The following is a 13,674-nucleotide window of genomic DNA, read 5'->3' on the forward strand; positions in this document are numbered from 1 at the left end:
CTGCGCCACTGCACCCCAGCCTGGACAACAAGAGTGAGACTCCGTCTCAAAAAAAAATAAATTAAATAAATAAATAAATAAATACAAACCAAGAAAATGAGAAGTTAAACATGTATTGCAAACGTGCTTGTATTAAAGTAACTCGAGATTTGTAGATATTGGCATTCATTAGTGGAGTATGTTCTAGTAGTTCCACAGTTTTCCTCTTAACCTTTAATTTTAGAATTAGTGGTGATGATTGCACAACTTTGTGAATATATTTAAAACCACTGAATTGTAGGGCTGGGCGTGGTGGCTCATGCCTGTAATCCAAGCACTTTGGAGGCCAAGGCGGGCGGATCACCTGAGGTTGGGAGTTCAAGACCAGCCTGACCAACATGGTGAAACCCCATCTTAAAAAGCAAAAAAACAAAAAACACTGAATTGTAAAGGGTGAATTTTGTGGTATGTGAATTATATCTCAATAGAAAACAATAGCAAATTAATTTGCATGCATCTCTAATACCAGAAAAATTAGCTTGTGGATTTAAATAGCATGTTATCTAAATTCCTACTTTCTAATTTCTTGGGTATTGAGGATTGCATTTTTATGCAGGAAACATACTGCCAAATTTGTAGAACACAAATACTTTTTTTTTTTTTTTTGCATAGGTATATATCCAATATATGAAATTTGCACGGAGAGCAGAAGGCATCAAATCTGGAAGAATGATATTTAAAAAAGCAAGAGAAGATACCAGAACCCGCCACCATGTCTATGTTACTGCAGCACTCATGGAGTATTACTGTAGTAAGGTAAATACTGAAATACAAGTGTAAAGGTAAAACAAATTCCGTCATCTGAGATTTGTAAAAGAAAGGTGGTCTTAGTTTCTGTCATTAAGCTTTTATTGCTCCATTTTTAAAGGCAGCCTAAGTGTATCTGTGTAAAATTACACAGAGCATCATCCAAATCCCCAACTGCCTGCTAATTCATGCCTTATTAGTCAGCACATTTCTGAGCCTAAACTCCTTTGAATAGTTTTTAGCTCAGCAATTTTTACTTAACATGATTTTAATTTCTGTTTTAATTCTTATGTATTTTGTCATATTTAGGTATAATTTTAATATTCTTGCAAGTATTTTATCTGACATTACATGGAAATCAGTACTTTACTTTCTTTACTTGTAGGACAAATCTGTTGCCTTTAAGATTTTTGAGCTGGGGCTAAAAAAGTATGGAGATATTCCAGAGTATGTCCTGGCCTATATTGACTATCTTTCTCACCTCAATGGTAGGTTGATTCTAGAATCTATAATGATTACTAACATTAAACCATCTGAAATTATGTTGCTTGAGTTTTTCCTTCTTGAATGTATTATAATTTTGACATCATAGCAGACTTGATAGGCACTCAAGAAATACTTGTGTCATATCAACCATGAATATATTTACAGAGCAATGGTAGATACTTTTTGACTCTGCAGAACTGTTTTTATTCAGTAAAGTACCATCAGTAGTGGGATAAACTTGCAAAGTTAGAGTTAGGAGACATAGAGTTGTTTATATTCATCTCTGATGACTCTGGGCAAATCATGTCTTGTTTCCTCAGAGGAAAACAAACCAAAAACAAATAAACAACAACAAAAAATACTCTCTAGCCACCAAAACTCAAACTCAAAGATGCCCAAATGGTAAAGGAAAACACTAGACTACTGGGGAAAAGATTCAAAAAGAAACATTATGGTTTTTAGTATTTATTTCCCTATTCTGTTGTAAGAATAATACTGGCCATCCTTTATTGAGTTCCTACCATGTACCAGGCACTGTGCTAGGTAATTCATATATCATTTAGTCTAGTTTACTACAGTCCACAATATGTAATTTTTTTTTTTTTTTTATAGAGTTTCACTCTTGCCTGGTCTGGAGTGCAGTGGTGCAGTCTCCGTCGCCTCCCAGGTTGAGTGATTCTCCTGCCTCAGCCCCTGGAGTAGCTGGGATTACAGGCATCTGCCACCACACCCAGCTAATTTTTGTATTTTTAGTAGAGACAGAGTTTCTCCATGTTGGTCAGGCTGGTCTTGAACTCCTGACCTCAGGTGATCTGCCCACCTCGGCCTCCCAAAGTGCTGGGATTACAGGCATGAACCACAATGCCCGGCCTCATAATATGTAATTTCTTAACAAAAAAAAGATGTAGTATAAAAGTTGGTTTTTTAGCTAGGGATGGTGGCATATGCCTGTAGTCTCGGATACTTGGAGGGCTCACTTGAGCGCAGGAGTTGGAAGTTGCAGTGAGCTGTGATCACATGCCACTGTACTCCACCCAACCTGGCTGACAGAGCAAGACCCTGTCTCTAAAAACCATTTAAAAATAAATGAATAGGCTGGGCATGGTGGATCACGTCTCTAATCCCAGCACTTTGGGAGGCTGAGGAGGGCAGATCACCTGAGGCCAGGAGTTTGACACCAGCCTCGCCAACATGACAAAACTCTGTCTCTACTAAAAATATAAAAAATTAGCTGGACGTGGTGGCGGACGCCTGTAATTCCAGCTACTGGGAAAGCTGAGGCAGGAGAATTGCTTGAATCCTGGAGGCAGAGGCTGTAGTGAGCTGAGATTGTGCCATTGCACTCCAGCCTGGGCAACAAGAGCAAAACTTGGTCTCAAAAATAATAATAATAAATTAAATAAATAATAAATAATCACTAAAATTTGGCTTAAGAAAGAAGTATGCAATTATGCATCATGTAAATGATTATAGAATTAGGTATTATAGGTATAAATCAGTAATTTTAATACATGATTTTGTATTTTAGCTTAATGATTCTACATTCTGGGAAAAAGATTTAACTCCAAAAAATGAGATAGTGGGGCATTTTTCTTATCAATCTTGTTTTGTCTAATTTTTAGAATAGCTACTAGTATGTGTATTTTTATTAGTTTTTAAAAATGAAGATGATATATGATGTTAGCATTATTGTCTTCCAAAATAAGTGTCTTAGATAATTAATTCATTCATCTATCCATCCATGAAACATTTACTCATTACATTCTGGTTACTAGGGTCGGGGAATACAAAGATGAATAGGATTCACCAGAACGTTTTTTGTGGGGGAATCCAATGTGTAAATATAATTACATCATCATTTGATGGTTCATTGTATCATAGTTCTGAGGTTAGGTGTGTAATAGTAAACTTCAATTTTCTCATCTGCAGAAGTAACTGAAGTCATAATAAGAATACATTTCATAGGATTGTTGAGCGGGTAAATGAGTTTTTGCATGTGTTTCACTTATATATAGAATGTTGTGGTTATTCCATAAATGTTAACTATTTATGATGAGGGTGGTAATCATTAAAAATATGCCAAATACTCGAATAGATTCCTGAATGAAGTACTATAGAAGCACAGAGAAGAGAGTATAATTTAAGTTATAGAGCTATGCTGCACAATTATGGTAGTCACTAGACTATTAGGTATTGAACACTTGAAATGTTGCTAGACCGAATGAGTTGTGGTGTAAGTATAAATACATACCAGATTTCAAAGACTTAGCATAAAAAAAAGTAAACTATCTCAACATTTTTCATATTGATTACATGTGGAAATAAGATTTAGGTACATTAGGTTAACTTAAATATATTAATTTTACCTGTTTTTACCCTTTTTATTAAATTCCATATGTGGCTTGTATTATATTGCCGATGGACAACAGTGTTCTAGAGGATGTCATAGAGAAGGGCACATGAGTTGAATTTTGAGAAGTGAGCGGTAGTTAGCCAGCTAAAGAAACAGAAAAATGCATTATTCTGGGCAGAGAGCATAGCAGGCAGTGTAAAAGTTCTGTGGAATGGTAAAATATGTGTCTGGACCAAAGCTTGGGATAGAACAGAAAAAGGTAAAACGTAAGATCATTTCTAAAAGTATAATATGTTAAATTGAAGATAGAAGTGACAAAAATAGTGCTATCTTCTTTGCTCTGTTTAATTTTTTAAATTAAAAAAACATAGGATTTTTATTTTGCATATAGACATGTAATAAACTGAATAACTACCCCCAGGCAATTAAAAAAAAAAAAAAACTCCTCTGCTGGGTTAATTTTTCTTTTGAACAGCTTTATTGAAGTATAATTTATATGCCATAAGTGCATCCATTAGGTGTACAATTCAGTGGTTGTTAGTAATGGATTCAATGGTTGTTGTTACTGTTGGATTCTTAAGTAATAAAAGATCCCTTAGAGCTTAGCAAGAAGTGTCATCTTCCCACTTCCAGCTACAGACTCTTAAAATTTAATATACCTCTGTCAACCAATCTTAATTCATTTCCATTTCAATATTTACCTACCAACTTAGATATTGTACCTCTGCAAGAGTTAAAGTAGCTAAATATAGCATAGTCCTGGTGCCTCAAAATAAGAAACTCAATTATTTCTAAGTTTGATTTTGCCATCCTTCCACATTAAATGTATTTAAAAAATAGTAGTAGTCTGACTAACATCAGCAGATATGTACTTGTCATTATTTTTAAAAGGCAAATGGGATACCTGTTTCAGACAGCATTGTTATAAATGGTTATGCAGTAGAGGAGGGCTGAACTAGAAGGAAGAAAACCTGGCTTCCAGTTACTGCTCTGCTACTCTATCACCAAGAGCCAGATCAAATCCCTTAAGTTTTCTGAAGCACAAGTTTCCTCATCTATACAAACCAAGTGTGATAATAGTTACCTTTCTGCTTAGGATTTTTGTTAAGGATGAAGTGAGATAATACATGTGAAAATATTGTTGCCTCGTAAAAGTGAATTTTAAAAAAGACATTTAAAATCTTTTTCAATATCCTAGAGGACAATAATACCCGAGTTTTGTTTGAACGAGTTTTAACATCTGGAAGCCTTCCTCCTGAGAAGTCTGGGTAAGCCATTGTGAACAACTGTTGGTCATGTTCTAAAGACAGGTTTCTTACCTGAATTGTGGTCTATGGAGTGAATGTTTGCTTGAGAATGAGTTTCAAGAGGAATTTCCTTTCCTTCTCAAGACTTATTTTGCCTACCAGCAATAATTTTATACCTGCACAGTGATTAGAATTGTTTTAAGAGATGCCATAGCAATTTATTATCATCTTTCTTGTTTACTATATATCCCTAACCAGAAACAGTGGCTCATGCCTGTAATCCCAGCATTTTGGGAGGCCGAGGTGGGAGGATGACTTGAGCCCAGGAGTTTGAGACCAGCCTGGACAACATAGTGAGACCTGACCTATACAAAAAATATTAAAAATTAGCTGGGTGTGGTGGTGCATGCCTGTAATCCCAGCTACTCAGGAGGCTGAGGCAGGAGAATTGCCTGAACCCAGGAGGCGGAGGTTGCGGTGAGCCGAGATCGCGCCATTGCACTCCAGCCTGGGTAACAAGAGCGAAACTCCGTCCCAAAAAAAAAAAAAAAAAGAAAAGAAAAAAAGCAAGCCGGGCGCGGTGGCTCACGCCTGTAATCCCAGCACTTTGGGAGGCCGAGGCAGGCAGATCACAAGGTCAGGAGATCAAGACCATCCTGGCCAACATGATGAAACTCCATCTCTACTAAAAATTAAAAAAAAAAAAAATTAGCTGGACGTGGTGGTGCACGCCTGTAGTCCCAGCTACTCAGGAGGCTGAAGCAGGAGAACTGCTTGAACCCAGGAGGTGGAGATTGCAATGAGCCAAGATCGCACCACTGCACTCCAGCCTGGGCGACAGTGCGAGACTCCGTCTCAAAAAAAAAGGAAAAGAAGAAAACCATATATATATATGGTTTTTCACCTCCCTTACTCAAAAGCAAAGACTCTTACATATTCAAAGTTTGTTTTACATTTTATGTCTGTGATTTATGGTTTTGACTCTGTTTTGACTTACAGAGGAACAGCATTGTCAAGCACTACAGTGGAAATTTTATAGTAAGGCTTTGGAGTCTTGGGTTCAGTATCCAGCTCAGCCAACTAGATGGCAAAGTTCATAGCTATACCAAGCCTCACTTTCTTATTAACAATAATGTCTACCAGTGTAGGATTTTTGTGATAGCCACATATCTGGTATATAAGAGGCATTTAATGTATTACTTTAGTACAAAGGTGCTTAGTGACATGTAAGTAGTCTCAGAGTATTAATTTTAGCTGTTAGAAGGATGATGAGGTACCAGTTTGTCCCCAGTGATCCACATTAATGGGAAACAATAGAGTAATCATATTAGATTTTAGAATATATTTTTATTCATATATTAGATGAAGAATGTATTCTACATTATAATTCCTGCCATTTAAATAAAGTGATGAAGCCACATTATTCAGGAGAAATTAGAAATTTGTCTAGGTTCCTTTTCCAACTTCACCTAGAGTTTACCCTCTCTAAGGTAAGTCTCTCATCTTGACCACAAAGAATAGGAAGCTATACTAAATAAGTAAAAACTCAAAAATGAGCTTAAATACACAAGTGATAGGTTTATAATTTGCTTTGAGATAAGCAAAAATAAGATGATGCAAATATGGCAAAATATTAGCAATATAGGTAGTGGTATATAGGTATTCATTATACTATTCTGTTTTTCTATAGTTTAAAACTCTTTATAATAAAAAATCACTTTTTATAACTTAAGGAGAAAAGGGAGAGCTTAAGGCATTTTTGTAAATGAACTCCCTGCCCTAAACCCAGAATAATTAAAGTATTGATTGTATTTCTTTTCTTACAGAGAAATCTGGGCCAGATTTCTAGCTTTTGAAAGTAATATTGGTGATCTAGCTAGTATACTCAAGGTGGAGAAAAGACGGTTTACGGCATTCAAAGAAGAGTATGAAGGCAAAGAAACGGCTTTACTAGTAGACAGATACAAGTTCATGGATTTATATCCTTGCTCTGCAAGTGAACTAAAAGCACTTGGTTATAAGGTATGTACTTAGGATCAAGATGTGTAGTGTCCTTACTTTCCAGTGGTTTAGAAGAGTTCATTGATAACCTGCACTCTAAATTCTGAAATGTGAATTAATCTAGTTTTAGAATAGATTTGCAGGAAGCAAGAAAAAAAGTTCAGAGATTTTCCTTGGATTTAGGAAATGCTGAGTGTTAAAGTCACTGAACAAATCAAAATGAAATGGGATTTAATACTTTATTCTGTCCCTGAAATTATCAGTGCCTTATATCTGGTGGGCAAGATGGAGGGGTGTGGAGGGAAGAAAAACAAAAGAAAATCTGAATGTCATCTTAGGTATTACTTTTTTTCCTAATAGTGCTTATCAAATTGATAAATATGTTTTGACAGATCTTAAACCAAATGTAGTTCCTGTTGCATATTCTGTAAGATGTAATGAAGAAATATTACAGCTTGTTAAATCCATAAAGTTCCTTGAGGGATTTGTATTCTTAAAACGGCACTCCTTCAGTGGCCCTTAGAGGAATTAGCTCATCTATGAATGGAACTCTTCTATAGAGACTGCTGATTCATAAGAAAATAAATCTGGCACCTGAACCTGTTCAGCCCACAGGGAGAGATTAATATATACAAAGCCCCAAAACAGCCCTTACTGAGAAAACCACTGTTCTATCATTTCTTGATTTTTCTGTGACATGTGAACAAAGACTAAGATGGAAATTCACAGAGAAGTCCTCAGTTGATCTCTTAAAGCCAGCCAGCATTAGGATGTTCCTGACCATCATTCTCCTTTTCCTCACTGCCCTCTTTTAGCCTGGGTCTTGCTCTTTCTGATCCAGATAAAATGTTTTGAGAAAAACTATCCATAATTGATATTCAGATATTTTTGTTAATGGAAACTCTATTTCTGTGCCAGATGCAAATTCCTAGTATGAACCAAAGGATTACTGCTCAGGGATAAGTAGTTTCTGCTTCTAATTTTAACTACTTCTCAATGAAAAGTCAAAGATATTTTACTACAGTAAATCCCCATTTAACATCATTGATATGTTCCTGGAAACTTTGACTTTAAGCAAAATGATATACAGTACATCCTCAAATAATGTTTTTGTGTTCAATGTGGTTTCATTACAACCTTGCTAAGAAAAAAAATTGGCTTTGCTATACATCATTTCTCTCTCTCTTTTTTTTTTTTTTTTTTTTTTTGAGATGGTCTCTCTGTCTATCCAGCCCAGGCTGGAGTGCAATGGTGAGATCATGGCTTACTGCAGCCTCAACCTCCCTGGGCTCAGGTGATCTCCTGTTTCAGCCTCCCAAGTAGTTGGAATTACAGGTGAATGCCACCAAACGTGGCTACTTTTTGTATTTTTTTGTGGCGATGGGGTTTCACAATGTTGCCTGGGCTGGCCTCAGACTCCTATGCTTGAATTCCACTTGTCTTGACCTCCCAAAGTGCTGGGAGTACAGGAAGAGCCACCATACCTAGCCCATCATTTCTCTAAAAGTTATAGTTTCCTAGAACATATTAACAATGTTAAGTGAGGACTTACTGTACCTTGTGCAATTGCTAAAGGCTATTTCAACTTTTCCAAGATGAAAATAAAAATTAATGAAGTTAATGAAAATAAAGATCTGCCAGGCACAATGGCCCACGCCTATATCCCAGCACTCTGGGAGGCTGAGGCAGGCAGATCACTTGAGCCCAGGAGTTCAAGACCAGCCTGGGAAACATGATAAAATCCCATCTCTGCAAAAAAAAAGAAAAATTAGCCAGGTGTGGTGGCACCTGCCCGTGGTCCCAGCTATTTGGGAGGCTGAGGAGGGAAGTTGAGGCTACTTTAGTGAACCGTGATCACACCACTGCACTCCTATCTGGGTGATGGAGTGAGACCCTGTCTTTTCGTAAAAGGTGAAAGATTTATATGATCTAAAGAAACCAGAGTATGACCCTGTCTTTAAAAAAAAAGAAAGAAAGAAAGAAAGAAAGATCTTACTATTTTCAAGTTTTACTTGAAAATAGTGGCCGGGTGCGGTGGCTCACGCCTGTAATCCCAGCACTTGGGAAGTCTTGGCAGTTGGATCCCCTGAGGTCAGGAGTTTGAGATCAGCCTGGCCAACATGGTGAAACCTCATCTCTACTAAAATACAAAAATTAGCCAGGCATGGTGGTAGGCACCTGTAATCCCAGCTACTTGGGAGGCTGAGGCAGGAGAATTGCTTGAACCCAGGAGGCAGACATTGCAGTGAGCTGAGATCGTGCCACTGCACTCCAGCCTGGGTGACAGAGTGAGACTCTGTCTCAAAAAAAAACGAAAATATTAAGTATTCAGGAGGTAGAACTACCTCCTGAATATGATGTTTTCCATCTTATATTACTACTCTTTTATTTTGGGGGGAAGGATTAATGTGCTTCTGTGTGTATGGTCAGTGGTATGGTGTGCATGCATGTGTGTGAGAGAGATTTTTAAAAAGTGATACCCAATGTGCCTACCATTTAGATTTGCTTATATAATTAATACCAGATGTCACCAACTGCATTTCAACAAATTTTGAGAAAGTGGAATGTTTTTTATCTCTCGATGGTGGCAAAAAGGGGTTCTTCTGGCTCTAGGTAGACTGAGTGACACTGGGTTGCCTGGAGCAGAGGAGCGCCTCTGGGACAGGGCCTCTGTTCACAGGTGTTGCTCTGTTCATTGTATTGCTCCCTTTGGCATATCTTTTCTTCGCCCTGGCAGGGCAATGCTGGTGTAGTGAAAAGAAGACTGTGGATGGATTTGAGGTCAGAGAGGTGTGGCCTCCCAATCCTCCTCTCTCTACTTCTTATTAGCTATGTGACCTGGGAAATATCAGAACCTTTGTGAGCTTTAGTCCCTTCTGTAAAATGGAGATGTTACTATTTGCCTCATCAAAGAGAGAATAAATGGCTAAAATTGCCTGATGAATATTGTCTCTGCTCAATAAATTTTCCTTGTCCCCTGTAATAAATAGTACATTGGAAATAATTTTTCATTGCATTAGCAAAATCTTAAGCAGTGTGATGCCTTCACAAAGCAGAACATCACTTAATCCAGCTTCTTCATTTGATGAAACTAATGTTCAATTCTAGTGGAAGGGTGGTGTCAGAAGATCTAAAATCTTGTCTTTTCCCCCAAATTATGCTAGCTTCTCCCAGTCTCAAGACTACACACAAAAGCTTTTATCTGTTCTACAAATGTCCTACCTGGCAACACTGAGTTTAATAACTTTTAACTTGTGTTGGGGTAAAGTTATAATACACTGAGTCTTAAAACCAAATAGCTTTCCTTGTTAATAATCTTTGCCATCACTGAAGTCCTTGCTTATCTCTCTCCATTTTTTCTGTGGTTTTAACCCAGGTATTCACACTGTATCCTCAAGGTTATGAATTGCACGATGTCCCTTTTTCAGATTTAGGATTCTTCTGTTCTGCATTTTCAGGATGTCTCCCGTGCTAAGCTAGCAGCTATAATTCCAGACCCAGTTGTAGCTCCTTCTATAGTGCCTGTTCTGAAAGATGAAGTGGATAGAAAACCAGAATACCCTAAACCAGACACTCAGCAGATGATTCCATTTCAGCCACGACATTTAGCACGTAAGCCATGACTTTAGATCCAGTGCTGAGACCTCAATTTGTTTGTTGATTTAAATCCAAGGTGTGTGGGTAAAGTGACATGGCCTCTCAATTATGGGTTAATTATTAGACTTAGGGTCACTATGACAAGTAACCTAGCTTTAATCTTTGAACCAGATTAACTAAGAATGTCCTAAAAACAAAACTTCAATGATCCAGATTCCAGGAACCCATTTGGCAGTGATACTTGGTTTTCAGAAATGCTGCTATGGCCGGTCGCAGTGGCTCATGCCTATAATCCCAGCACTTTGGGAGGCGGAGGCGGGTGAATCACCTGAGGTCAGGAGTTCAAGACCAGCCTGGCCAACATGGTGAAACCTTGTCTCTACTAAAAATACAAACATTTTCTGGGGATGGTGGTGAGTGCCTGTAATTTCAGCTACTTGGGAGGCTGACACAGGAGAATTACTTAAACCCGGGAGGCAGAGGTTGCAGTGAGCCAAGATCGTGCCATTGCACTCCAGCTTGAGCAACAAGAGCCAAACTCCTTCTCAAGTTAGTAGCCTCTCTAGATTCTTTTTGAACAAGGCCCTTCTGATTAAATACGTTGTTGAATAATTGACTTGAAACAGGATTGCTGAACAAATGACTTGTACAACTCAGAAGCCGTCTTTGACAAAAACTGACTTTAGTTCAGCCCTGGTCTTGTAGAAAGTCACTTGTCTACTTCTCTGCCTCCTAGTGGCCATGGCGTTGAGACAGCTGTCACTGTCTCACCCACTTTGGTTTGGTAAAGCACTAGAAGCATCTTAAATGTCCAGAACAAAGCCACGTAGACATGGAAGATCTTTATGTGCAAGTCACATTATTTTAGCTCTGTGTAGAAACTCTTCCATCCCACTTGATTCATACTTTTCTTTTTCTCACAGCTCCAGGCTTACATCCTGTACCTGGTGGAGTGTTCCCAGTACCCCCTGCAGCTGTTGTTTTAATGAAACTTCTCCCTCCTCCTATCTGTTTCCAGGTTTGTTTATTATTTTCATAGTAGATAATGGCTCTGTGGGTTACAGTAACTGTGTACAAAGTTACCGCTACTTTAACTTGTCAGATTACTGGGGATTAAAATTTATTCATGTCAAAATAGGGTCCCTTTGTACAAGTGGATGAACTGATGGAAATTTTCCGAAGATGCAAGATACCAAATAGTAAGTAACGGAAGCTCTGTTTCAGAGTGTCATTCCACGCTGTTGTCTCATAGGCGGAGGACACTGTTATTCTTTGCCACTGAAGTTTACGAAAACAGCCAGCCAACTTGAAGTGCAATGAAACCCAGGAGTTACCCAAACCCTCTCTGGCAGAGAAAGGCTTATTCATATTGAATTCCACTAAGAAAAATGTCATAAAAGCTTTTCTCTTCATGCGAACATGCACTATCAGACTTGGCTTATGAAAATAACTTTATTAGTGCTTTTGTCTTTTTCTTTAATTATTTAGCATCAGTAGTACCATCCCATATTTTGCTACAATAGTAGGCTATGAAACGAACTATAACTATCCACAGCTGAACATACATATCCTTTCCTAGTGGAATATGTTTTTACATTTTGTTGTTTTGTTTTAATAGCTGTTGAGGAAGCTGTGAGGATCATTACTGGTGGGGCCCCAGAGCTAGCTGTAGAAGGTAACGGCCCAGTGGAAAGTAATGCAGTACTCACCAAGGCTGTCAAAAGGCCCAACGAGGATTCAGATGAAGATGAAGAAAAGGGAGCCGTTGTCCCGCCTGTTCATGACATTTACAGAGCACGGCAGCAGAAGCGGATTCGGTAGGGCTTAAACCGCCTCTGCAAGAAAACTCCTGTCCAGGATTCCCTTTTTGCCTCAAGTCGTATGTTTAAAAGAGACAACGCTTTGTTACAAGGTTCTTGGAAACAAAGTTGTATTGTCATTGGTGCCTCTATCATATGGTTCTTGGGAAAAAACAAACCAACCTGTGTGAATTTTAGAATGTGGAACAGACCTATGCTCTAAGCAAAATTTAGGTTTTCAAAAATGTGAGAACAGTACAAAATGGCAGAACCACATTTTGTTCCCTCTTCAAGGGTGTCTTGTATGTGCCGCTTGAAGATTTGTGAGTTTTTCAACAGTTTTATTTTAAAAACTGGATGGCTTATGATTGTAAAGCATTTTATCACATTTTCTGAAAAACAATTGTTCTTGGTTTGCTTATGTAGAGTCCTGCCTTATTGTTTGTTTTTATTTATGGCAGAATGTATGAAATCTGTTTTGTAGTTTGAAATTTTAAAAGTCCTTTAAAAAATAAAAGGATTCAGAAACATCATGCTTCCTGTGCATCTTTCAGATTTTATTTATAATAACTACTTATGTTATTTGTTCAATACCATTTAAAAATAAATGTCAGTACAAGGAAAAGTCATCTTGTATTTACTAAATGTAGGCTACATCACACACTCTTTCCTGGGTTTTTTTTTTTTGTACTAACTAAAAACATTTTTAAGAGGCAAATTAAACATTTTAAAAATCCTCAAATATGAATACATTTGCCCCCCAGTAAGTCTGAGACAGATTAAGATCCTGTTATCTTTTCTCTCTCTTGAAAGCAACCTAAGTGTGGAAATTCCTTTAACCACCTGCTGTCTTGTTCTCACATACAGTATCCCTTATCTGAAGTACTTGGGACCAGAAGTATTCAGGATTTTGGATTTGTTTCGATTTCAGAATATTTGCATCATACTTACCAGTTTACCATCCCTAATCCAAAAGTCCAAACTCCAAAAAACTCCACTGAGCATTTTCTTTGTGCATCATGTTGGCACCCAAAAAGTTTTAGATTTTGAAACACTTCGGATGTCAGATTTTCAGATTAGGGATACTCAACTTGTATATTTTCAAAGGTGCCCAGTGCTCAAGAACATTTATTCCCATGAGCTAAACGTAAATAGCATTAAGGAAAATGACATCTATTTAACTAAATTCTAATTACAGTGAACAAAAATTTGTCATGCAAATTAAGTCCAGAGAACTAGACTTTGCTCTTTGGTAACATTACTTCCTCTTCTCATTACTAGTTAAAAACTAAAAAGCAGGATGGAAACAAAAAGGAGGGGAGGAAGAGTACTATGTTTATAAAGAAATGATCTTACATATTAGAAACAATTTAGACAGTTTAGAATTTGAATTCAGATGTGATTA

General features: G+C 37.6%; 1 protein-coding gene across 1 annotated transcript in view; it reads left to right on the forward strand.

The window, feature by feature from the left end:
- Positions 1 to 12,802, forward strand: part of CSTF3 (cleavage stimulation factor subunit 3) — a 76,319-nt gene extending 63,517 nt beyond the window's left edge. The window contains exons 14-21 of the mRNA XM_032283633.1: positions 652 to 795; positions 1,172 to 1,274; positions 4,824 to 4,893; positions 6,699 to 6,894; positions 10,332 to 10,485; positions 11,394 to 11,488; positions 11,609 to 11,669; positions 12,089 to 12,802. Of these exons, the coding sequence (XP_032139524.1) occupies positions 652 to 795; positions 1,172 to 1,274; positions 4,824 to 4,893; positions 6,699 to 6,894; positions 10,332 to 10,485; positions 11,394 to 11,488; positions 11,609 to 11,669; positions 12,089 to 12,291 (1,026 nt within the window). The 3' untranslated portion in view covers positions 12,292 to 12,802. The remainder of the gene's footprint in view (positions 1 to 651; positions 796 to 1,171; positions 1,275 to 4,823; positions 4,894 to 6,698; positions 6,895 to 10,331; positions 10,486 to 11,393; positions 11,489 to 11,608; positions 11,670 to 12,088) is intronic.
- The last annotated feature ends 872 nt before the right edge of the window (positions 12,803 to 13,674 follow it).

This window comes from Sapajus apella, unplaced genomic scaffold, assembly GCF_009761245.1.
Source record: "Sapajus apella isolate SASKATOON/1434 unplaced genomic scaffold, GSC_monkey_1.0 scaffold14, whole genome shotgun sequence".
NCBI lineage: Eukaryota > Metazoa > Chordata > Mammalia > Primates > Cebidae > Sapajus > Sapajus apella.